The sequence below is a fragment of the Struthio camelus genome, chromosome 9 (assembly GCF_040807025.1).
Source record: "Struthio camelus isolate bStrCam1 chromosome 9, bStrCam1.hap1, whole genome shotgun sequence".
NCBI lineage: Eukaryota > Metazoa > Chordata > Aves > Struthioniformes > Struthionidae > Struthio > Struthio camelus.
The window spans coordinates 3,340,183-3,363,313 of NC_090950.1; the positions used below are offsets into that span (position 1 = coordinate 3,340,183).

Consider the following 23,131-nt stretch of genomic DNA (forward strand, 5'->3'; position numbering starts at 1 on the left):
TCTGGCCTGGCTTTGCTGCTTAGCACAGTTACTAAATAAGCTGAAAGCTGATTTTGTTAAGCAAATTTTGTGGCAAATACAAGTTAGGTGGCTGTAAATCCAATTGAGAAGTCACTCCATTTAGGGCAGGGAGCATAACAGGAGCGTCTGAAATAGGGGGGGCAGGAACAATCAGCCATGAAGTCTTTAGTGGCCGTAGTGAGCAGTGAGATTCATTACCGGGAGCTTGCCAAACTTGCAACAGACCCAAGTCTCCATCAGAGTCACCGAGCTGCCATTCCTTCCAGGCAGCACCGCTGTGCAGGCGGGCCCTGCTGTTCTCCGAGCAGCCCCTGCTTACTGAAATCTGCCACGAGTGGTTCGCACATGATTTCCTCACTCCCTGTGTTAGACTGAGAGCTTTGAGACTGGAAATCTCCACTGCGGGCAGAGCGGACCATGACTCAGCCAGTCTAGCAAATTCAGGCTTGCCTTCACCCTACAGCTTCTCAGCAAGGCCCGGGGACTGCTACTGCAGTCTGATTAGCTGGGAAGCTGCCAGCTGCTGTGCCATCCCCTCCTCTCTGCAGTCAGCTCGCAGGCAGCTCAGCCCTCTTCACTCATCACCTGCATCACAAGTGATAAAACGAACTGCTGGAGGGGGATGCAAAGCTGAGTTCCCCGTGACAGGCACAGAGCAGAAGAGCAGAAAGCGATGCAGAAGGAGGATGTTTCGGGGAAGGTATGGGTTGTCGTGTTCGTGGCTGGGCTGGGGGATGAGCAGTGAGGATGGACATGGTTCGTAGCCATTTTTCAGCGTCTGCACCCAAGGCTTTGCACCCCTGGGTGCTGTGACCTCCCTGCCAGAGCTGAGAGGTGATCTGATGACTGGAACTGGGGTGAGGGGATCTGTGCTACCTGCAGCACTGCAGGCTGCCGGGTACTTTGAGATGCAACTCCCTTCCCAGGGTACTCGCCAAGTTTGGGGGGGGGGGGTGCGCAGCACATGCAATGGGAGAGACTTTGCTTGTAGCTGTGGATCTCCTTGTGGACAGGTATTCTGGGCGTTTTTTCAGCATAGCTGTGTCCAACCCTAGGGCACCCATGGAGGACCCCGTGGGAGAGCCCTTCCTGCATGTGCTTATGAACTGCTTGTGGGCATGCCATAAACCCCCACCAGCATGCCTTGTGGGGCCAGGATAGTTGTACAAATCAGGATAAGAGTGGTATCTGATGTTATTTAGGCAGCTTTTTCTCAGGTAATTAGATCTGCTGTCAGTAATGTTCGTATAGAAGGCCAGTGAGACTGACCAAAAAGCCCTTTTCTCCATGCTCTGTGGCCACAGCAGTGACGAGCCTGAGGGAAAGCCTTCTCACCCACCAGGAGGTCGAGACAGGAATGAAATCCAATATTAGCCATGATCTTGCTCGGCCACTCCTGTCTTACAACAGGAAGTCCTCACTGTTCCTCCTAAGCTTTATAATTTTGGGTGTGATGTACAGTCTGGTTTGCAGAAAGCCAAAGTCCTTATTAAACGCACACCGGCTGACCCCATAGATCTATCACTGCATTACCTGAATGCTTTGTTTCCTTCATTACCTAACCACAACTCCCCTGAGAGGTGCTGGGGCACAGTTTCTTTCCTTTTTTTTTTAAGATGGAGCTTTTCCAGCCTTGCTCAACACCCATAGCTGGCACTCGCTCAAATGGGGACTCGGCAGTTCGGGAGCTCAGAAACGGAGGCTGTGAGTGTTTGGGAGGGCTCAGGAGCTGATGTGTGGCTATAGCAACAAGAGGTTTGTGGCCTGGTTTTCTAGGGAGGCGAGGCACATGTGATGACAGTTCATAGCTTTTAAATCCATTCACCAGTTCAGCCAGCTGTCACATAAGGCAGGATATAGGGGTTTTGTCATGCCTTGTCTGCAATAGGCTGTGCACAGTAACTGTGGAAATCCCATCCAGACCTAAGTGGAGTTGACTCTCCCAGTCCTTTCTGCTTCATTCACCTTGCCCTTTCCAATGCATGCAGTTGGGACTTACCATGCTGTAGCCTCACTTACCCCCCAGCACGCTCTGTGCATTGTGTGGCTGTGCGTGCAGGAGGGTCATTGCAGACAGTGCTGTAATGCCTGCCAGGCACACCAGTATCTGTGATGCTGCTGTTTCATAACCCTCACTACGAACCACGCCTGTGTGCGCTTTGGTTTTAGCTCTGGGTTCCTGGATGACCTCTACAGAGGACATGAGACCCCCATATGGAGGAGTGCAGCCAGCACACCAATACAGAGAGAAGGCACCATTTTTTATGCCGGGCCATGCTTGCTCACATGAGAGACCCACTTTCTGCTCTCTCTGCTGCCAGAAATAACCCAGCTGCCAGAAATAGAGAACAAGCAAGGAAAGCTGCAGGCTGATCAATCACCAGGCAGCAGAGCTGGCAGGCTTGGGAGCTCTGCGCTAGTGGGCAGGATGCAGCAGGCTTGGGAGGCAGAGAATGGCAGGCTGAGGAAGGGACAACATCCCTTCCGTGGGCTGGGAGCTTGGGCTCTTAAAGAACACTCTGTTAACCTGCACAGTGCCATGCTGAGTGAAGCAAGCATCCCCCAGGCTCATAATCAGAAGTTCCCAAAGGCCCAGTTCCATCCTAAATCACTGTCATCTGCTGTTATTTTTCCAAATGCCCCTTAGAAGGTCCTTGCTCGGCTTTGAGTCTGACAGGGGCCCATGATCTGCTGTGGCTCATTCACTGTTATGAAAGCCACCCTGAGGACAGGCAAATTGGGTAACCTGGGGAGAGGCTTGGGGCAAGGGCATCTACAACAGCCCCTGAGAGCAGTCAGGGACCAGAACCAGCTGCTAGGCGCAGCTGCAGTGTGCGTCTGCCACCCTTGGCTGGGATGATGGCTCATTCGACTGCAAGGCAGCTAGGCAGGGAGGGGATAAAACTGGAGCCTTGCCATTAGGTAAATGAATCAATAATGAATGCCCCCTGTCCTACAGAGAGGTGATCTGTAGGCCCAGGGATGCACTGAGGCTTGTTTGCCAGCTGGACAGCTTGGCAATGATTCAGAGCACCAGGGTAGACAGGACATGGCAGAGCCCTTTAGCCCTGTGTGGGGCCTGCAGCACTCCGGGGGGACCCTCCACTGCATTAGGGCCTTGACTAGGGTGCAGCAGCTTTCCCAGCCCCTGGGTGGCCCAGAGGACATGTCTTGGCCCTGTAACTAAGCTACATCTGGTACTTCAGAGCTATGTATCCCCTGGTTCCAGGCTTAAGCTAGAGATTTAGGAATTCTTCCCTTCCTAGAACTTGGTGGTCTCAGCCTGCTCTGGGAGGCCACGGCACAGCTGTGTGCTAGTAAACCTTTCTCGGGCCTCCCAGAGGGAGAAAGCTCCAATACCTTGGGAATAGTGACTGAGCCTGGAAAGGATAGCAGGTACCTGAGGTAGTGGGTCCAGTTCCCTGAACAAAGCAGGTCGAATTTCTTGGGGGTAACAAAGGCAGGTATCGGTGTCCATATCTAGTGGCAGGTGGCCATCCACTTTCTGTTCAAACTTTCTGTTTTGGAGGGCACCAGACAAAGATGTTTAAACCCCCCAAAGCCTCTCTCTGTCAGAGGCATGGAGACAGCAGCAAACATGTCTGTCTGTAGGCAGCACATTCTGCAGGTTTTTATGGAAATCTTCTCTGTCTTCTTGCTGCCATGGACAGCTGCAGGGGAGTTTAAAATCCAGTCTGAAATGCCAGGCCACCATCTCCTTTCTGAGCCATCCCAGAGTGGGCTGTGGCCAAAGAACATCCCACAACCACCACCACCACCACCACCACCAGCAAAGGACTGCCAAACAGGGTGCCCTGGCACTTTCACTCCACATTTATCTTTGTTCTTTTCCTCTGCACTTAGGATGGAGATTTTCAGGACCTGCCAGCCTAGGAACGCAAGGAAGGGGGCAGAGCGGAGTGAGACATCGCAGCCATGGCTATGTGCAGCCGACGCATCAAGGTTCTACCCTCTGAGCTGAACAAGGTGTGCCCCGAGAGAGGAGACAGCCCCACCATGCACCCCAGGAAGATAAGTGACTTTGAGGTGGTCCCTAACCTTCGGCAGAGCAGTAGCAGCGTCTCGAGGAGCAGGCGGAAGGCACATTTCCCCACCAGCAGCAATGAAAAGGCAGGTGTAGGAGGCATTGGAAGAGGTGGGAGCTGGCTACACACAGTGAAAAAGTATTACCAAGTTATCTCATGAAACATTAGTGATGAATCTCAGGCTGGGGCAGGGGGAGCATTAATAAAAGATCACTTTAGTTTTAGAGAGATGCAGAAAATCCTAAACATCTGAGGTATATTTGCATGCCCAGCACTCGTATCTTCATTCCATGGGGGACACCTGGCTTTGTCCTTGCACACAGTCATGAACTTTCATCCTTTGCATCACAAAAAGTATCCAGATGTTATCCAAGCAGCATGGTGTGTGGGCCCTGGTATATCTTCTGACCTTTAACAGAAGCCCTTAACACCCACGGCTCTTTCTACTCCCTCAGGAAAATCTCATCTCATGGATTCCTGAAAACATCCGGAAGAAAGAATGCATGTACTTTGTCAAAAGTTCCCAGACATCAGACTCTGGGTAGGTCAAACAGTTCCTTCATACCTGTCCCTTGGTAGGAAAGCAGAAGGGGCATTTGGTGAAAAACCTACAGTATTAGAAAGTCCCACATTTGCTGCATGGCTGATATCCAGTTTCGCAGTACGTAGCCCTTCCAATACTTTTGCATGCAAACATTTCCATCCATGCTTCATCCAGACTAGCCTTTCATATTTCTATCATAAACCTCAGGAGGTGGAAATAAGAACTTTTGCTGATTTCCCCCCCCTGCAAATAATGCCTTTGTTTCTGCACAATTTCTGAGCTAGAAGGCAAGCTGGGTGGGAGGATGCTGGTGCCCGAGGCATTCTTAATGAAAATGCCACCACTTCCTACCTGAGCTAACTAGGTGGGCCACCTGGGTTTTGCTCTTTGGGGTTGGCTTGTTTTTGGCAAAGCTGTTTGTGCACATTCCAGGAAGGTTGTGTGTGAGTGCGGCTACCTCAGGGAACAGCATACCGAAGATGCTGCCAAACCTCCCATCTTCCTGGGGAAGGAATGGGACCCCAGCAGGCACATCCAGGAAATGCCGACAGATGCCTTTGGTGATATCCACTTCACAGGCCTGGGGCAGAAGATGGGAAAGGTGATCTGTTTTTTGACTCTGTGGAGCGCTGGGAGCCAGTGTTTGGATCTTGTCACTTGGGGTCCATGGCAGATGAAATGCAGGCATTTCTCTCCTGAATGAAAGGAGATGGTGAAAGCATGGAAATTCCCAAAGACAACACTGACCCAAGCACAGAAAGGCAGGTGGGACAGGATCCTTCTTCTCTCCCAACCCTGTATCCAATCCCTTTATGAAGCCATGAGACTAGCCTTAATGTTGTGAGGCCCATGCCTCGAGGAATGACTGTTCCCTGTTATAGTCTTTAGGTGTGTCTCAGTCATGCTGAGCCCAAAGAAGTGACAGAAATCAGGGTGCAGCACCAAGAGCTGGGGCAGCAGCAATGGGACTCTGCTGCAAAATGGTGGGAGAAGCCCCTGGTTCTTTACTGGGACAGGAGAAATTGGCATGGAAGTACTCTTTTCCCCTGCCCCTGCTTATTTTACCTCGACTACATGTATGCTCCCTTTCTGCAGTATGTGCGTGTCTCCTCGGATACACCGCCACGGATCATCTACCACCTCATGACACAGCACTGGGGCCTTGATGCACCCAACTTGCTCATCTCAGTCACTGGAGGAGCCAAAAACTTCATCATGAAGCCGAGGCTGAAGAACATCTTCCGGCAAGGGCTAGTCAAAGTGGCCCAGACCACTGGTAAGAGATGTAGAGGTGGTCCTGGAGATTGCAGTGGGAGAGGGGCCTCTTGTGTGACTGTGCCAGCTGCAGTCGAGTCTGGCTGCTGTGAAGATACCCAACCTGGTCCAGAAGGACTATAGGTCCCTATTTGAAGTACCAGCATCCGGAATAGACTGTCCTTGCAGTCTATGCACAGATGCCATACTGTGCAGAAGAAGGCATCTCCCATGCTGCCAGGGCTTGGCGGATTGGGGAGAGAAGGCATCTTCTGGGGGTAGACTATTGCTGAGGGCCAGGTGTTCCTACAGCTGTGGAGGGGGATGTGATTAGATCGCTGCAAGCAGACCCCTCCCTTCTCAAGCACCTCTCTGACCCCCAGGGGCTTGGATCATCACAGGGGGGTCCCACACCGGTGTGATGAAACAAGTGGGAGAGGCAGTGCGAGATTTCATCCTAAGCAGCAACTACAAGGAGAGCGAGATTGTCACCATTGGCATAGCCACCTGGGGGACTGTGTACAACCGGGAGACCCTCATCTGCCCCATGGTGAGACTGACTGAGTTGCAGATGCCTTCGTTTTGCCCATGCCTGGGCCACCAGTGAAGTCTTACCAGGGATCCTGGTCGGAAGGGGTGCTTCAAGAGTATCTGTGGCTGGCAGCCCTAGCAAAATGCAGCCAGATCAGGAGTGATGGTCCCTGGCTGACATTCTCCAAGCAGCCCCTCCACCCTACCTTGTCTTGCACAGGTGCAATGCTTCTCCTGGGAGAACCCTTGTGGGTGTGAGGGAGCAGCCTGGGAGGGCAGATGGAGCTGAGATAGAGGCACCAGGCAAGGCTGATATGAAGACTGCAGAGAGGGCAGGCATGACTGTTTGGCCAGACTGCCCCAGCATGCTGACCTATTCCCATTCCACGTGGTGCTTGCTTTGGGCATGCAGTGATCCTCATTAACTCTATCAGACTTTGCCCAGTGTCTCTCCTGTTGCACCTTGCAGGGTGGCTTTCCAGCTGAGTATGTTCTAGATGAGGAGAACCAAGGGAGCCTGTCCTGCCTGGACAGCAACCACTCCCACTTCATCCTGGTGGATGATGGGACCCACGGGCGGTACGGTGTGGAAATCTCCCTGAGGACCAGGCTGGAGAAATTCATTTCTGAGCAGACCAAGGTGAAAGGAGGTAACAGCAGCAAATCTCCAGGCCTGAGGTAGGGGAGGGAATGAGGTGGGATGGACTATCCATTGATAAGCACTGACCATCCTGGCCCCTGGTGAGAGGGGAGGCAGTGAACTGGCTTCTCTGGAGGGTGGAGTTTGCATGGAATTTGAGAGGATGCTCATGATAAACAGGGAACATGGCTCCTGTCGGGTACCTCAGTGACCCAAATCAAGGAGCATTTCTCTGACAAGGGATGGCTCCAGGACAGCCCTTCCCAGTTTCTTCCAGGAATCTTTTCTTCTCCATTCTGGCATCTGGCTTGTGTTGGGCAATGCCTCCACTGTATCTTTTACACCTCACTGCTCAAGGAGCACCTAGCTCAGCTGCAGGGAGGGTCTGCCCCACACGGAGCTGACCCTAGGCTCTGCTTCTCTGTAGGCGTTGCGATCAAGATCCCCATTGTGTGTGTGGTGCTCGAAGGAGGCCCTGGGACACTCGATGTAAGTAGCTTGTCCTGCCCTCTCCCAGCAGACCTGAGAGGGTGCAATGGTAGGACAGCATCAGGAAAACCTGTGAAGTCAGCAGCCAGAGTTGAGAACAGCAGGACTGCCTCTTCCCCAGGAGTGCTGCTCCCCTGGTGTTGGCGAAGAGCTGGTGCAACCATGGCGCTACGTTAGCTCAAACGCAGCCAGATAGGAGCGCTGCGGTGAAGCAGTGGGGGTTTCAGGTTCAGTGGAGGGTCTTCTGGTCTGGGGGTGGGATTGGGGCCAGCATCCCTGCTCTGTTGCAGACCATCTACAATGCCATTACCAATGGGACACCCTGTGTGATTGTGGAGGGGTCTGGGCGTGTGGCCGATGTCATTGCACAGGTGGCCAGCCTGCCTGTCCCCAAGATAACCATTGCCTTGATCCAAAAGAAGCTGAGTGTGCTCTTCCATGACACCTACGAGTACTTCACTGAGGACAAGCTGGTGGAATGGACCAAGAAGGTGAGCATCTCATGGGCACACAGCTCCCCTCCCTGAGCATGTGGGGATCAAAGGGGACCCGGGGATTCTTGCCCATGATCAGCAGATCTCCCCATATGAAGTTTGGGGCTGAACTTCCTTTCAACCCACAATGCTCAGCATTGTCCAGGTAGGCAACCTGATGGCTTGAGCACTGCCTCTCCAGTGCCTGACCCCTTTGGTCAGAATGGTGCCATGTTGGACTAACTCCATCCAGGCTGGGAGACACTGGTCAGGAGGCCTTCAGAAAACCCAAGAGGAGCAAGCTATTGCCCCAAGCAGGACAGGTGTACACAGAGGGCTGCAGGAAGCAGCAAAGAGGAGATGTTGCTGTTGCTACTGTTTAACTTGCCCATGGCTTTCCTTGCAGATCCAAGACATAGTGCGAAGCCGGCAGCTCCTAACAATTTTCAGAGAGGGCAAGTATGGCCAGCAGGATGTGGATGTTGCCATCCTTCAGGCCCTGCTCAAAGGTGAGGGGCTGGGAGCTGCTTGGGCGCATGAGGAGAGAATGGGACAGGGGTCATGAGACACCTTCTGCAGTTGCCTGGCTTATGGGCTTGCAGAAGGGCTCCCCAAACCTTGTGATGATGAGCCGGGCAGCTCATGGGGCTTCCCCAGAGGCAGAAGTGGCTGTGTGTTGCAGGCAGGGCAAGGGCACCTCAGCAGTATTCCCCACCTCCTTCCCTAAATGATTGCAGTGGGCCTGTGCAAAGAACTGGTGTGTGGTGAAGCTGCCGTTCTCAGAACCAAGTGCTTGACTTGGTTAGTCTGCAGGGAATGTGAGGTAGGCTGGGATATGTAGGGGCTGAGTGAAGAGCATTTCTCCCAAAGGGCCTAGTTTCCCCAGAGGCTTCCAGGTAGCATCTTCTTGCTGGGTAAGTATCTTCTGTTCTAACATATGCACTTTGCATTCAGCATCCCAAAACCGGGACCACTTTGGCCATGAGAACTGGGACCACCAGCTGAAGTTAGCTGTAGCCTGGAACAGGGTGGACATTGCCCGGAGTGAGATCTTCACAGATGACCATGAGTGGAAGGTGAGGCAGGCCTGGAATAACACCTTCCCCCAATATGAGTATGAAGTAGGGTGTGTGTGGCCCCACTCTGTGGCCCCAGAGCCCCTCACGTCTGCATCTGGACTGATAGCCCACAGATCTGCACCCTGTGATGGCAGCTGCCCTGATCTCCAACAAGCCGGAGTTTGTCAAGCTGTTCCTGGAGCAGGGAGTGCGTCTCAAGGAGTTTGTCACCTGGGATGCCCTGGTTTACCTCTATGACAACATGGCACCGTCCTGCCTGTTTCACAGCAAGCTGCAGAAGATCCTGCTGGAGGAGAAAGAGCACACAGCTGGCTCCAAAATGCCGAGAGTCCAACTGCACCACGTCTCACAGGTGCTGCAGGAGCTGCTAGGCCGCTCCACGCAGCCCCTCTACCCCAAGCCCAAGCACACGGAGCGGCCCCGGCTCTCCATCCCTGTCCCGCACATCAAGCTCAACGTATGCATCTCCAGGTTATGGGGTGGTAGGGTTGCATTTGGGAGGGGGACTCTGGCTCGGGGGGGACTGCAACTCTTGGGGTTGCGGTCAGATTGCTGGCCTCTTTCCCACTCAAGAATTCCACTTAAAGTTCCTTAAAGCCCCACCTAGGTGATCCAAGGTGCAATTCCCACCCTGTTATGATGACCCTCTTGACCCTGCACCCCATGGCACCATATGTGTCTTGTGGCCAAGACTCAGCAGAGTGCAGAACAGAGAAGCTCCTTGTGCACTGCATGGGCTGGGTACATCCCCACACACTCCTGGCCCAGAAAATGGCCTTTCCAGGACTAGTCTAGCCTTGGTGACCCCCACTGTCTGCAGCAAAGGCCCTTCCACAGGCGGTGGTGATGGAGACACAGCACTTGGGGAGGGTTTTTTGTTGAGGGAGGCATCTGCTCTCTGCTGCATGTTGGCAGGTGAATGGGTCTGACTGCTGCATGCCCTGTAGGTTCAGGGATCAAGTCTCCGGTCCCTCTACAAGCGCTCTGCCAGCCGAGTCACCTTCACCATGGATCCAGTCCGTGACCTGCTCATCTGGGCTGCAGTTCAGAACCGCAAGGAGCTGGCAGAAATCATCTGGACACAGGTACCACAACCTGAGGCTGTCAGTTGGTCCCAGTTATAAGGCTCAGATGGAGCCAAACCTCCCAGCCCCAAGAGGCAAGATATCACCTGCCCCAGCAGGCAAGTCCCTCATGGGCCCATGGCAGTGCCCAAGCCAAATAGGAGCCATCTAGCAAGCCTGCAACAGCTCCCCCTGCCCATGCATGCTTGAAGTTTAGTCCCAGCTGCATGCCATGAGGCAGGATCCCTCCCTTTCCAGTAAAATTTCAAGCTGCAGGCAGAGGTGACATTCCAGGCTGGAAGCATGCTCTTCCTTACAGAGGCTGAGCAGGGACTCAGTGCATTGCAGACTGGGCGTGGCTGACGTGGGTGGAGAAGGCTTCCTGCCCAGAAATGGCATTGCTGTGCAAAATGCATTGTGGCTAGCTGACAATGGGGAGACATGAGCATACTGTGCACAGCAGTGGGGTCACATGTCCTATCACCCCCAGATACCCTACAGCACTGGGTTACCTGCTCCCAGAGGAGAGGACTGCTTAGCCCTTGGCATGGAAATCTGTCCTTCCCATGCAGGGATCAGCTTGGGAGACCCTCTTTTCTTGCTGCAGGAGACCTGAAGGGCTCAGCAGGACTCCTGGAGACTTGTAGGATGGGACCAGAGTTCCACACTCTCTCTGGCCTCTTCTGTTCTAGAGCCAGGACTGCACAGTGGCTGCTCTGGCCTGTAGCAAAATCCTGAAGGAGCTTGCCAAGGAAGAAGAGGACACAGACACCACCGAGGAAATGCTGGCCTTGGCCGAGCAGTATGAGTACAAAGCTATAGGTGAGCAGGAGGGGGACGGGCAGTCCAGAACTGCTGTCTTGTCCTGTGTGGCTGGTTGGCTTTGCCCATCTCTACAGGCTGTATGTTGGAGTGATAGGTGGTGGGGACAACGCCAAACAGGGTCCCCCTAATCATGGCAGTGCTGTGTCAGAGCTGTACTCCAGCTAACAGTGCAAGTGCAGAGAAGGATAAGCTGAGGGCAGGCCATGCTGCAATGTCCAGATCCTGCTGCAAAGAACAACTCTGCGGGCATATTACTGAGACCAAGCTGGTCCTGGAGCTCAGCCATGCCTCCCTGGTCTCTGCCTGGCTAGGGGTGTTCACAGAGTGCTACCGCAAGGATGAAGAGAGAGCCCAGAAGCTCCTCACCCGTGTCTCTGAAGCCTGGGGGAAGACAACCTGTCTGCAGTTGGCACTGGAGGCCAAGAACATGAATTTTGTGTCTCATGGGGGTGTGCAGGTGGGTTCCCAGTAGTGGTGCATGTGGAGGAAGTGCCTAACTGTCCCTTGCTCCAAACTAAAGGTTTTTCATTTGTAGAGGTGGGGCTCAGATGGATGGGCTGTGCTCTGCAACCCTGTTCCCAGGGCTCAGCGGTTGATGCAACCCTGCATCCCATGGTGAACTGTGAAAGGGGCTGTGCTGGGCATGTTAATCTCCTTCCTGCTCAGTGCTGCTGGGGATCACTTGTCCCCAGCACTCCTGCAGAGCTGGCCTGGGCTCCTCAGGGTCAGCCCCAGGCCAGTGTCTGTCTCTCTTGCCATGAGTTGTGCCCTGTGTGGAGAGGGGGCTGTCTGTAACTAGTGCTCCTCTTCCTTCTTGCAGGCCTTTCTAACCAAAGTCTGGTGGGGGAAGATGTGTGTGGACAACGGGCTCTGGCGAGTGATTGTGTGCATGCTGTTCTTCCCACTTCTCTACACCAGCTTCATCACCTTCAGGTACCTCTCACAGCTGGGGTGTGTGTGCGTTGAGGTAGAGGTTTCCTCCAAGCCTCATCATTCAGCTGGCTCACTCTGCTGCCCTGGGCCACGCTGGTGGCCTTCATAGAGCTAGTCTCACACGTGCCCAAGAGCACCCCATGCCTACCTATGTGCCATCACCTTCAGCCCCACTGTGGTGTCTGTAGACTAGATCCCCCTGGGAGACTGAATTGACCCCAGGACCACATGGGACAGCCTGGTCAGGAGGGTCAGTCTGTGTGGGGCAGTACATAGGTTGGAAAAAGCTATTGTAATGGGTGGGAATGTAAAGATGAAGCATGTGGCTTCAGGACAGAGGAGCCAATAAGACCTCCCCATCAGGCTGGCACAGGAGATCATTATCAGCGACACACTGCATGGCTGGAGTAGTGCTTCTCATGTGGTTTGCTAACACATAGGTCTTGGACAGCTGAGCCAAGCATTTGTCCCTTCCTCCCCTCAGGGAGAAGAAGCTGCAGCCCATGGGCTGCCTGATACGTTTCCAGGCCTTCTTCACAGCACCTGTTGTCATCTTCCACATGAACATCCTGTCTTATTTCACCTTCCTCCTGCTCTTCGCCTATGTCCTGATGGTTGACTTCCAGCCATTGCCATCCTGGAGGGAATACCTCATCTACTTCTGGCTCTTCTCCCTGGTGTGCGAGGAGACCCGCCAGGTACAGTGTGGGCAGGTAGAGACAGGTTGGGAGGAGATGACAGGAGCCGGGCTCAGCACCCTAAGGGAGAGCCATCCTTCTGGGTCCTCCTGGAAAGTCTCCTATGTAGCTCATGTTTGCATGCTGCTTCTTGTGTAGCCATCCATTCAGAGAGGTGCTAGCAGAAGGAACTACCAGATCCCTCACGTCTCCCAGGCCACAGAATTTCCTCAGCTACAATTGGCCTGGCTCTAGGTACTTGCAGAATGACACCCTGTTTAGAGTTGAATATGTCAAGAAATGAAGGGACAACCTCCTTCCTTGGGTATTTGCTCCCAGGAGCATTGCCAGGCTTTGCTTTATGTTTCTTTTTTTCGGCTTTTGCTTCAATACCTCTCCACCTTTCTTCATTAGACAAAAGAGCTCCTTTTCTCAGATATCTCTTCCCAAGGTCCTTTCATGCCCTGTAGAAACCCTTACAGGCTAAGGTTGACTCCAGCTGAGCAAGAGAGTACAGCAATGGCCAGCTGATCTGTGCAGTCCCCATCGTCTATAATGCACATGAATATCCTACTAGGCTTTCACTGAAATACTAACCCCACTTCTCTTCCCAACAGCTGTTGTATGACCCAGATGGGTTTGGAATCCTGAAAATGGCTTCCCTGTACTTCAAGGACTTCTGGAATAAGTTGGATGTGTGTGCTATTCTGGTCTTTATCACAGGGCTGACTTGCAGGTGAGTTGTTGGGCTGTTTGCCTGGCAGCACAAAGGCTCCAGCCACTATTTTCGGCTACAGGCATCCCCAAATTGATGAAGAATTGTGCACATTTTTTAAATTGCAATTTCTTCTTCAAAAGGCCAGTGAAGATTTTCATGGTCACAGGATTAATTCTGAATGACTTCCCTGCTTTCAGCTGCTTTTAGGAGTGATGTTTTCCATGCTGCAACTCTTGCCCAGCACTCTGGGGAAGCACTAGTTTTGCAGAGGTATAATACTGTGAGTGCAGAAGAAATCCCAGTCTGGTAGCACTGAGATGTTTCCTTTCCTCTGTTCTGTGCCCAGGCTGATCCCGTCAACTTTGTATCCTGGGCGGATCATACTGTCACTGGCTTTTATTATTTTCTGCTTGCGTTTGATGCACATTTTCACAGTCAGTAAGACACTGGGACCCAAGATCATCATTGTGAAACGCATGGTGAGAGTTCCACTCCACTCTACCAGGCCTGGGCTCCCAGCTAGAGCAGCCAGATGCCTTCATGGGATGTGACACCCATGTTATCCTATCCTGGAGAGTGGTTTGCTCCAAGACACAATTTTGCTTTGCCTGTGTCTTTGCAGATGAAGGATGTCTTCTTCTTCCTCTTCCTACTAGCAGTGTGGGTGGTGTCTTTTGGAGTTGCCAAGCAGGCTATCCTCATCCACAATGAGGAACGCGTGGACTGGCTTTTCCGTGGAGTCGTCTACCACTCCTACCTGACCATCTTCGGGCAAATCCCCTCTTACATCGATGGTAAAGGACACAAGCCTGTAATAGCATGTGGCATGAGCAGAGTGGATCTGTGACAAGGCTGAGGGGTACTACAGTCATGCAGCAGTCTGTTTCTGCCCTGCTTGCCCATGGGAATCCTGCAAAGGACTCCTCTCCAAGCATAACACAGGGCAGGAGATCAGGAGAGAGCAGTGATCAAGTGTGGGGCTGGAACCCTACTCTGGCACATTCTGAGCATTCTTGTGATGCCGAACCCAGGGGCTGAAGCTGCTCAACTGGTTGAGATACCACGTTAGCAAAGGCATGGGGGCAGGTGCTCAGCTGGCATGAGTTGATCCAATTCAGTGTCACAGCTATAAAGCTGATGAGAGTGAGCAGAGCACTTGGGACAGAGAGAACAATGCAGATCAGGCTTGGAAACCCTCAGTGTGTGATAGCTGCTAAAATTTCTGCAAGGTGCTGAGCTCCCTTGATGCTGGTTACTGTCAGTACGACATGCTTCCTGAGATACCACGAGGTTTGGTTGTGGTGGACTTGTGCTGTGCTTGCTTGCAGGGGTCAACTTTAACATCAATCAGTGCAGCCCCAATGGGACCGACCCCTACAAACCCAAGTGCCCAGAGACCAATGAGGACAGCAAGGAGCCCATCTTCCCAGAGTGGCTGACAGTCATCCTACTGTGCCTGTACCTGCTCTTCACCAACATCCTCCTCCTGAACCTCCTTATCGCCATGTTCAAGTGAGTCTAACCTGGCCCCACGGTCCTGATGGTGCATCAAGGTAGCTTTGCTTGCAGGCAGGGCCAGGGCACCACACGCTGAGAGAGTGCAAGGAAGGGCCTGGAGCACACACTGACCAGCCCTTGGGGGTGTTTTGGGGGGGGGTGGGGGGAGGGAGGAATTATAAACACAGTGGAGGTAGGGGGAGCTGGCCAGAACTGATCAGAGAGCTGGGGTAGGAGCTGTGGCAGCGTATACAGGTAAGCCATATGCCCTCACAGCATGGCTGATGCCCAGGCTCTGCCTCCACAGCTACACATTCCAGCAGGTCCAGGAGCACACAGACCAGATCTGGAAGTTTCAGCGGCACGACTTGATCGAGGAGTACCATGGCCGCCCGCCTGCACCTCCCCCCTTCATCCTCCTCAACCACCTGCAGCTCCTGGTCCGGCGGATCCTGCTCCGCAGGCCGGCCACACACCACAAGCAGCTCAGTGAGGAACAACACCTCTCCTCCCTTCCTTCACTCCCTCCCTGGGGCACTGCACCATGCATCAAGGCACCAGGCTTAGCACCTGGGCTGTGGTACCAGGGCCTTAACCCCCAGGGATCTGACAGTTCCTCACTCTGAGCACCGCTATTCCCTTCCTCTGGCAGAAGAAAAGCTGGAGAAGAATGAAGAAGCCGCTCTCCTCTCCTGGGAGATGTATCTGAAGGAGAACTACCTGCAGCATCAGCAGTGCCAGGAGAAGCAGAACATGGAGCAGAAGATCCGGGACATTGCACAGAGGTACCAGTACTCCCGAGGCAGGGATGTCCTCCTGTCCTAAGACAGCCTGGGCAGGAAAGATAAAGATTGGTGCTCTGAGGCAGCTGCTGTTATACTCATGGCTGAGCATACAGGCAATGAGGGGAACGCTCACAGGACTCCTGAGGATGTGGATGCACTAACATGGAGTGGGCTGCTGGGCACCTGCATCAGGTCCAGCTCCTAAGAAGTGTCCTCTTTGTGCTGGCCCTCCAGAGTTGATGTACTAGCAGAGCTGCTGGACTTGGATCGGGTGAAGAGGACAGGGCTGGTGGAGCAGAGACTGGTCACCCTGGAAGAGCAGGTGAGACCGAAGTTGGGCAACTGCCCTGGAAAGGTGGGGTTGTCTAAGGGTCTGGGTCAACTGAACTACAGCACTGGGAGAAAGTCCTTCTGGATTGCCCCTCCCTTAAAATACTTTGAAGTTTCCTTGCCAAAACAATAGCATCAAAGGAACAAAACATTGATGGGAAATATTCTGTTTGACCCCAGAACAAACAGGGTGAAGGTGGGCTGATAGGAAGTGGTGGGATGAGGCCCTGCCTCCACTGCTCACCCAAGCTACAAAATGTGACTTAGCTCTTCTCCTTGGCCCAAGATGGCCTTCCTGACTCTCTGTGTGGGGGGGGGGCTCTCACCTTTGTCCCCATGAAGCATCAGGAGTGGGTTCCCTGGGAGTAGGAGGGGACCCTGGCATCTCCTCTGAAACAGCCACATCATGGCTGTTGTTTCCTTTTCTGCTTCCAGTTGCTTTAAAAAATCTTCCCTAAAGTTGTTTTCCAAGCCAAGTGTCAGGGCACATTGAGAGTGGCTCCTCCCTCAGGGACACGAAACTGAAGATGATAACACAGCTGCAGGCCTGAGATGGTAATCAGGTTTAACAAGAGTTAGGCAAGCTCATGGTGATGACGCAGCTCTGAGATCAAGCCAGGAAGTCAGGTCAGGATCAGGTCTGGTGATGGTAACCAGGGTCAGACACAATTCAGTGATCACCAGGTAGGTCCACAGTGACCTGGAAGAACGGGACCATATTGAATGGGAAGCTCATCAAGGTCTGGATGAACGGGGCCACAGCCAGGCCCGGGCATGGCCGTGGTGCAGCTGGAGACCAGCCCTCCACAGGCTGAGGTGAAATGGGCTCCAGAGCCCACGGGCAGGCTATGGGAGGCTGCTCCCCAGGGTGGGGGGGCTGCTCTGGGCCATTAAGATTAGTGTCCTCAGGGCCCAAGACAGCAAGAGCTTCTGCTGACATTGACCAAAATTCAGAAATAGCTTTGCAATACTCCATTTGTCTCAGCTCCGTTAGGTATGCAAAGAGGGGAGCAAGATGGGCTGATCTGCTGGTGTATGAGGAATGGCTGCACTTGGGATTGGAGGCTCTGCTGAGGCACTAAGCAGTCAGCCCCTTCACACTGCAGGACTGCCTTGGGCTATCTCAGGATTAGGCCAGTCACGCCAAGAGCTTGGGGAGCAGGTGCTATAACCGTGCAGTAAGACAGCACAGAGATTTCTATGGTGGGAGAAACAATCAGCATGGAGTCCAAACAGCCCCTTCTGGGCAATTTCTAGTTCAAAGCTGAGCAGCGCAGTGCTGAGAAGGAAATGCCTGCATGCACCAGTGCCGACTGGCTCTGGCAGCATGAGAATGGGCTGATGGCCTGTCCTATCCCACATAGATGCATCAGAGCGCTAAAGCCTTGAACTGGATGATGCAGGCCCTACACAAGAATGGCTTCGGTTTAGACAAGGACATGCCGCCCTTGGGTAAGCAGAACCAGTTTGCATCTGCAGCAGTATGTGAGGAAGCTCTGGGTCTAACGTTGTCTCCAGCCTGACCTGGTGATGAGGACAGAGCAGACCCACGTGTCCCTGTGTTAAACAGCAGGGCAGACTCTAGGCTCCTTTGGCCTGGGGAGGTTTTTGGGCCACCTTATGTGACAGGTGCCTGGCCTGCCTCCTCCCTCAGCCCACCTGCAGGGCCAGGGTTTCTGTGAGATCATCCAGCCTGTCCTGTGGCTATTCCCACCCTCAGCTCCCCACCATTTGGAGCCCTCCATGGAGTCCATTACTGAGTCTTTTCATGGCCAGCAACCCCTCAGCAGAGCCACAACCCACCGCACCCATAACGCTCTGACTCAGCACACTGTCTTGTGGCGTCTCGCTCTCTGTGTCTGCCTTGCAGTCTCCAGCAAAGCCTCAGAGATGAGGAATTTTGACCTGGAGGAGAAAACAGAGGAGATGAAGGCCCCATACCACGTGCTTGCCCGAAACCTCCTGTATCCAGGGTCTCACACTGTCCGCTTCCCTGTGCCGGATGAGAAGGTGCCCTGGGAGGTAGGAGCTCTGACCATGGGGAGCAGGGCTTGGCAGGCTCAGCACTGGCAGAAAGGGGCTTTGGGCTGCGCCAGCAGACAGAAGACAGTAGGAGGTAGGAAAATGTTAAGGGGAACAGACATGTCATTGCACCTACCTCCAAAGTGAAAGGGGTCAAATTTGGGAGCTCCTGTTCTCCCCTGCCCTGGGACAAGCGGCCTCCTGGGGATGCTGCTAGGACTTAGCAACCCAGAGCAAGTCTTTGCTTGGTAGAGGGCCTAGCCTTAGCCTAGGATGCCTCCTTTGGGAAATGCTGCAGGTGTGCTCAGGAAATCAGGGCTGGGACTCCCTTGGCATGTCCTGAGCTGCTGCAAATGGGGACGGCCCTGTTTTCACTGTTAGTGGGGCTGACCCATCTCTGAGGTGCTGCAGGACACCCACACTGGGGAATGGCAGCCTCGGTGAGACTCTGCTCCTGGGCAAACAGCTCCTTCGGGGCCCTCAGAGAGACAAGGAGGGGGAGCAGGCATCATTCCTGCTGGGATCTGTAGTGCCAGGGATGCCTGGGGCTACTCTGTTAGGAGACAGAGGGGGGAAAAGAATCCGCTACCTCACTTCCTGAATTAAGGCCTGCTTTGTGCTCATGTGGGTCAGGGGCAGGATCTGGCACCAGCCTCTGTGGGTGCACGAGTGAGGCACCAGTGCTCCAGCTGAGAGCCTGAGCTCAGCCCCAGAGAGGACAGAGCAGGGTCCAGAGCTCTACATGCCTCCAGGATGGATGCCAAGAGCTAGACAAAGGAAGGGATTGGGACAGAAAGTGTTCCTGTGAGTCCTGGTCCTTGCCTGCCCCTGGATTGGTGCCATCACTAGAATGGGGACGTGAGCTGGATGGACCTGATGTAGCCATATGCTCTGCAGGTGGAGTTCCCACTCTATGACCCTCTCTCCTACTCGGCCAACCACAAGGACATGGCAGTACAGGACCCATTCAGCCTGTGAGTATCCTCCTCAGCCCTCTTCCTGGAGCTCTGGCCCCTGCCCCTTTCCCCTACCCTCACTGTTTGCTTTCTGTTGCTCAGCTCCTTGGAATCTCTCCTTAAGATCAATTACAATGCCATGGATGGGCTGATCAACAGGCAAAGCTTCCACGGCCTCTACGCAGTGCAGGATGGGCTGCCACTGTGAGTATGCTGGTCATGGGGACGGATGGGTGAGGTGGGATTAGGAGGATGGGAAGCATGTGCCCGGGGCTTGCGTGCCTGGCTGTACATAGCGCCTCCAAGCACCCTTGTAAAATACCATTAAGACCAAGAAATTGCTGTCCTGGCAGGAGGGCCTGGGTGCATAAAATTCCTTCCAGCTTCCAAGCAGCTAATGGTGGGGCATGGAAATGACATATGTTTTCCTCAGGGCCTTCCTGAAACATCCCCAGCAGTCCAGAACACCCACAATGCTGTGCTGGGAGATTCTGGAAAGGGTCTATGACTTTGATTAACATCACAGGCTGGCATGAGGAATCCTGATGCCTTCCCAGCTTACTTGCTCTCTCCCTGCTAGGAATCCCATGGGCAGGACAGGGCTACGAGGCCGTGGGAGCCTGCACTGCTTTGGACCCAACCATGCCCTGCACCCAGTTGTGACCCGGTGAGTGCATGGAAACAGTGAGGTGTCCTGCTCCAGGACTGGGGTGGGGCAGTGGTGCCAGGGATACAGATGGAGAAGGGGGCACAAAGCCATTACAGAGAGATGGCGATCTCTGGCAAAACCTGTCACTGCCCTCTCGAAGTGGGAACCTTTGCCAACATGCTGGGAAAGGTGGGGCCAAGTCCTGCTGCAGCTTCACATGGGTCTCTCTCATAGCTGGAGGAGGAATTCGGATGGATCCATTATCAGGAAGAGCCTGAAGAAGATGCTGGAAGTCTTAATTGCCCGATACCCCCTGTCAGATGTCTGGGCTCTGCCTGGGGTAAGAGCTAGTAGAAACCAGCTGGCTCAGAAGGGTCCAGGTAGGCCAGGCAGGCATCTGAGTGCAAGGTCTGCTGGCCTAGATGGTTAGATGCACCATGGAAAAAGGAGGGATGGAGATGGGTTTCACAGCCCTCTGTCTGCAGTGGTACTTTCTGCCCACAGCAGAGTGTCTGATCACGGGGCCTGTGCTGACAGGACTTCTGGGGAGTTCAGTGATCAGGTTACAGTAACGTCTGCCACCTGCCTTGGCCCTCTGGGTCCTGTTTGTGCCTGGAGGCACAACCCTTTTCCCCCCTTCCTGTTCAGTCACAGCTTGTCCTTTAGGACATCTTATTAAGCTGTTGGCATAGTGTCCTGTGGCAGCAAATTACAGAGGTTAAAACAATTAAATACAGACATGTTTTCAGACACAGCTGAGGAGTTCTGGCAGAGGGAGGAAGGAAAGGGAGGTCCCTCCACCAATTACTCCCACCCTAACATAGCTTGTGGTGCCATCTCCTGTTGCAGTGGCAACTGTGAGAGGCACCAAACTGGCAGCAATGAGAGAGGGCTGATTTGGCCCACAGGCAGGGCCCTCAAGTGACATGTGCTTTGGTGCAGGGGTCACTGGAGCCCGGTGAGATGCTACCACTGAAGCTCAAGTGGATCCTGCGCCGGGAGTTCTGGCCCCAATTCCAGAACTTGTTGAAACAAGGCACTGAGGTACGGGGCTGCGCGGTGTCACAGTGGTATGCAAGGGTTATAGCAGTAGGACAGCAGGGTGCAAACCCTTTTGCCAGTGCTCACGCCAAGCCCTCAGACTGGGATAGGAATAGCTGGTGGAGGCAGAGGCACAGCATAATGGCCTGAAACCATGCCCAGGGTCTGAGAGCATGCCTGGGGACCTTGTGGGCTTGGGCCACATGTGCCACCCCATCTCAGCTTCTGAAGCAGGCTGGTGGGTGTCCGCGCCTGCTGCAATCATTCTCCATGACTGTAGCTCAGAGGACACAAAGTGGAAACAGGATAGTTCTCCAGCAGAGGCAGAGGAGTGGTGGAGCAATATGCCCCCGCCACTCCAGCATGCACACCCAGTCCTTTGTAAAACGTCCCGTGGCTGATGGGGCACCTAGAACCTCTTGGTGCTGTCCAAGGCTCTGCTAATGCAGCACTCTCCTTCCATGCACAGATACATAAGGGGTACCTCGATGACCCCCGCAACACAGACAATGCCTGGGTTGAGACTGTCGCCATCAGCATACATTTTGATGACCGGAATGATGTGGAGATGAAGCGGATGAATTCGGTAAGGGCATCTTGCCTCCATGACTCCCTGACCCAGCTCCAAGCAGGCATGGGGCAGGTGAGACCACAAGCAAGGCAGATCCTCCCTCCAAATCCATTTGGTTACAGACCCAGCTCTTACCCTAATTGAGAGTAGGTCTCTCCAGCTGCACACAGCAGAATGTGGGGCCAAACTTGGGGCGGCATAGCAACAGGGGCCTCAAAAAGAGAGGGCAGGAGGCTAGGGGCTGGAGGTGCTGTTGGATGTGCCTGGGATGGCCCCTTGCCTTCAACTTGTGCAGTGTCTTTTTTCCCTTCCAGTTCCTCCAAGGCTGTGACCCGGAGCTGTGCATCCGCTGGCAGGTGCTAGACAAGAGGATTCCTGTGCACGCCAACCACAAGGACCTCCTGCGCAAGGCTTCAGCCCTTCTAGGCGCCTACTACTGACTCTTCAAGCATAGGCTAGGGCTCGTGCTTCTGTCTGGACTTGCAGCTCTGCCCCCAGCCTGCCTGTGAGGCCATGGGCAGCTGCTGGAGACCAGGTTTCTCATGATTCTTTGGGTCTCTTTGTGACTGTACATCTCAGGTCTCTGGGAGGAAAAATGCCCCTTCCCCACCACTGTACACTGCAGCTGTCAAGTTCCTGGGGGCAGGGGTTATCTGGGCAGTGGTCGTGCAGATCCTGGTCACTGCTGGGTCAGGAATCCCACAGCCCCATCCTTTGAAGGGGCAGAGCTCCCCCCCAGCCTGTCTCTTGGTGCTTCCACATCAGCCAAGTCACTAGCACAGGGCTTGGGGCAAGCAGACTTACAGGACTGTTTCTGCAAAGAGTTCTTCTCTCAGCTCCTCCTCCTCCTGCGTGCTTTGGTACCAGTGCTGGGGATTCTCCTGCCCCAGCTCCCCTCCAGCTAGGAGCATCTATCAGGCACCTTTGTTCCCCTGCCCATGTTCTGGGTCCTGGCAGCCCCACTGCCATGGTTCCACTTCCAGCCAACTCAGACCCAGGAACGTGGTCCCAGCTGTGGTCCAGTGCTTATTGTGAAGGTGTGAGTGCCTTGTGGCTTATATACTTATAGCTTCATACCTTCATGCAGGTCTTCTGCGCATCCCATACTGTTACCTGACCCTGCCTCATATACCAAGCGCCACACTGTAGCTGAACTCCTTCCCTCTGTGCGAGCCAAAGCATCAATGTCCTGTGCTAAATGTAACCTGCCTGCCCCATCCCCTTGGGGGACCAGAGTGAGGACATTAATGAGGCCTTCTCAGACATCTCTGCTCTTAAGGGGTCCTTCACTTATCTTTTCTGTTGCTGGTGCAGGGAGAACAAGGCACAGTGTAGACATTATCCCAGGGCTCCTAAGACACCATGGGACTGTTCTGGGGTTATCATTAGGACTGGACTGCTCAGGGAGGGATTTGCATTCCCTGCATCTTCCCAGTGGATCAGATATTGGCCAGCCAGAGCTATTCTTCCCACGCTGGTGGCCATTACAGCACGACTGCGGCTTCACTTGTGATGCATTGGGGCTCAGCGAGAGGGTCAGACCGGCAATTTAGTCAACCCAGCTCAATAAACTATGTATTAAATAATTAAAGGCTGGTGGTCTGTTATGTCTGTTTAACCGGTAGACATTCCTGAAGGCCACGCTTGGAGCGCACTTCTGGGATGAGCCCATGCTGCACACTCCTACCTTCAACCTTGTCACACAAACCCAACTCGCTTGCAAACTCACCTGCCATGCTGGGCACAGAGATGTCTTGGCACATTTGGAGTGAGTGGGAGGAGCTGCTGGAAAGAGCGGCGTGCCAAGGCTGCAGCATGGTGACCTTCTTCGTTGCTGATGTCCTGCTGGTTCTCTGCCCATGGTTTCCTGTTGCCACTGTCAAGAGCCTGAGCAGGATCACAGAGGGCCAGGTCGGGGGGAGAGGGGGGAGGATGGCTAGACGGGGAGAGGAGATCTTTTATTAGAGCAGCCCATAAAGCTTTTAG

The 23,131-nt window shown here is 53.8% G+C and overlaps 1 protein-coding gene across 4 annotated transcripts; it reads left to right on the forward strand.

The window, feature by feature from the left end:
• The first annotated feature begins 459 nt into the window (after nt 1-459).
• TRPM2 (transient receptor potential cation channel subfamily M member 2) lies at nt 460-22,730 on the forward strand. Of its 4 annotated transcripts, none has more exons than XM_009665114.2 (33): nt 460-721; nt 3,886-4,152; nt 4,523-4,608; nt 5,044-5,212; nt 5,707-5,887; nt 6,249-6,415; nt 6,866-7,046; nt 7,464-7,525; nt 7,816-8,016; nt 8,405-8,507; nt 8,953-9,074; nt 9,184-9,534; nt 10,025-10,162; nt 10,834-10,963; nt 11,278-11,423; nt 11,787-11,899; nt 12,384-12,597; nt 13,194-13,312; nt 13,641-13,773; nt 13,917-14,088; nt 14,623-14,806; nt 15,099-15,280; nt 15,444-15,576; nt 15,811-15,898; nt 17,271-17,358; nt 17,777-17,928; nt 18,826-18,902; nt 18,987-19,088; nt 19,465-19,551; nt 19,768-19,873; nt 20,476-20,577; nt 21,044-21,160; nt 21,460-22,730. In XM_009665114.2, exons 2-33 carry the CDS (start codon nt 3,958-3,960, stop codon nt 21,583-21,585), a joined length of 4,527 nt encoding a protein of 1,508 aa, XP_009663409.2. In that variant the 5' UTR covers nt 460-721; nt 3,886-3,957; the 3' UTR covers nt 21,586-22,730. The 4 variants fall into 4 exon arrangements, with proteins under 4 accessions (XP_009663409.2, XP_009663410.2, XP_009663411.2 ...); XM_009665115.2 differs by having other exon boundaries at nt 9,184-9,429; XM_009665116.2 differs by having other exon boundaries at nt 461-721; nt 3,886-4,008.
• The last annotated feature ends 401 nt before the right edge of the window (nt 22,731-23,131 follow it).

Coding starts and splice junctions, on each gene's coding strand:
- TRPM2 (XM_009665114.2), top strand. CDS start 3,958: ATGGCTATGTGCAGCCGACGCATCAAGGTTCTACCCTCTGAGCTGAAC. Junction 4,153..4,522: donor CCACCAGCAGCAATGAAAAG/GCAGGTGTAGGA, acceptor CTACTCCCTCAG/GAAAATCTCATCTCATGGAT. Junction 8,508..8,952: donor CCTTCAGGCCCTGCTCAAAG/GTGAGGGGCTGG, acceptor CTTTGCATTCAG/CATCCCAAAACCGGGACCAC.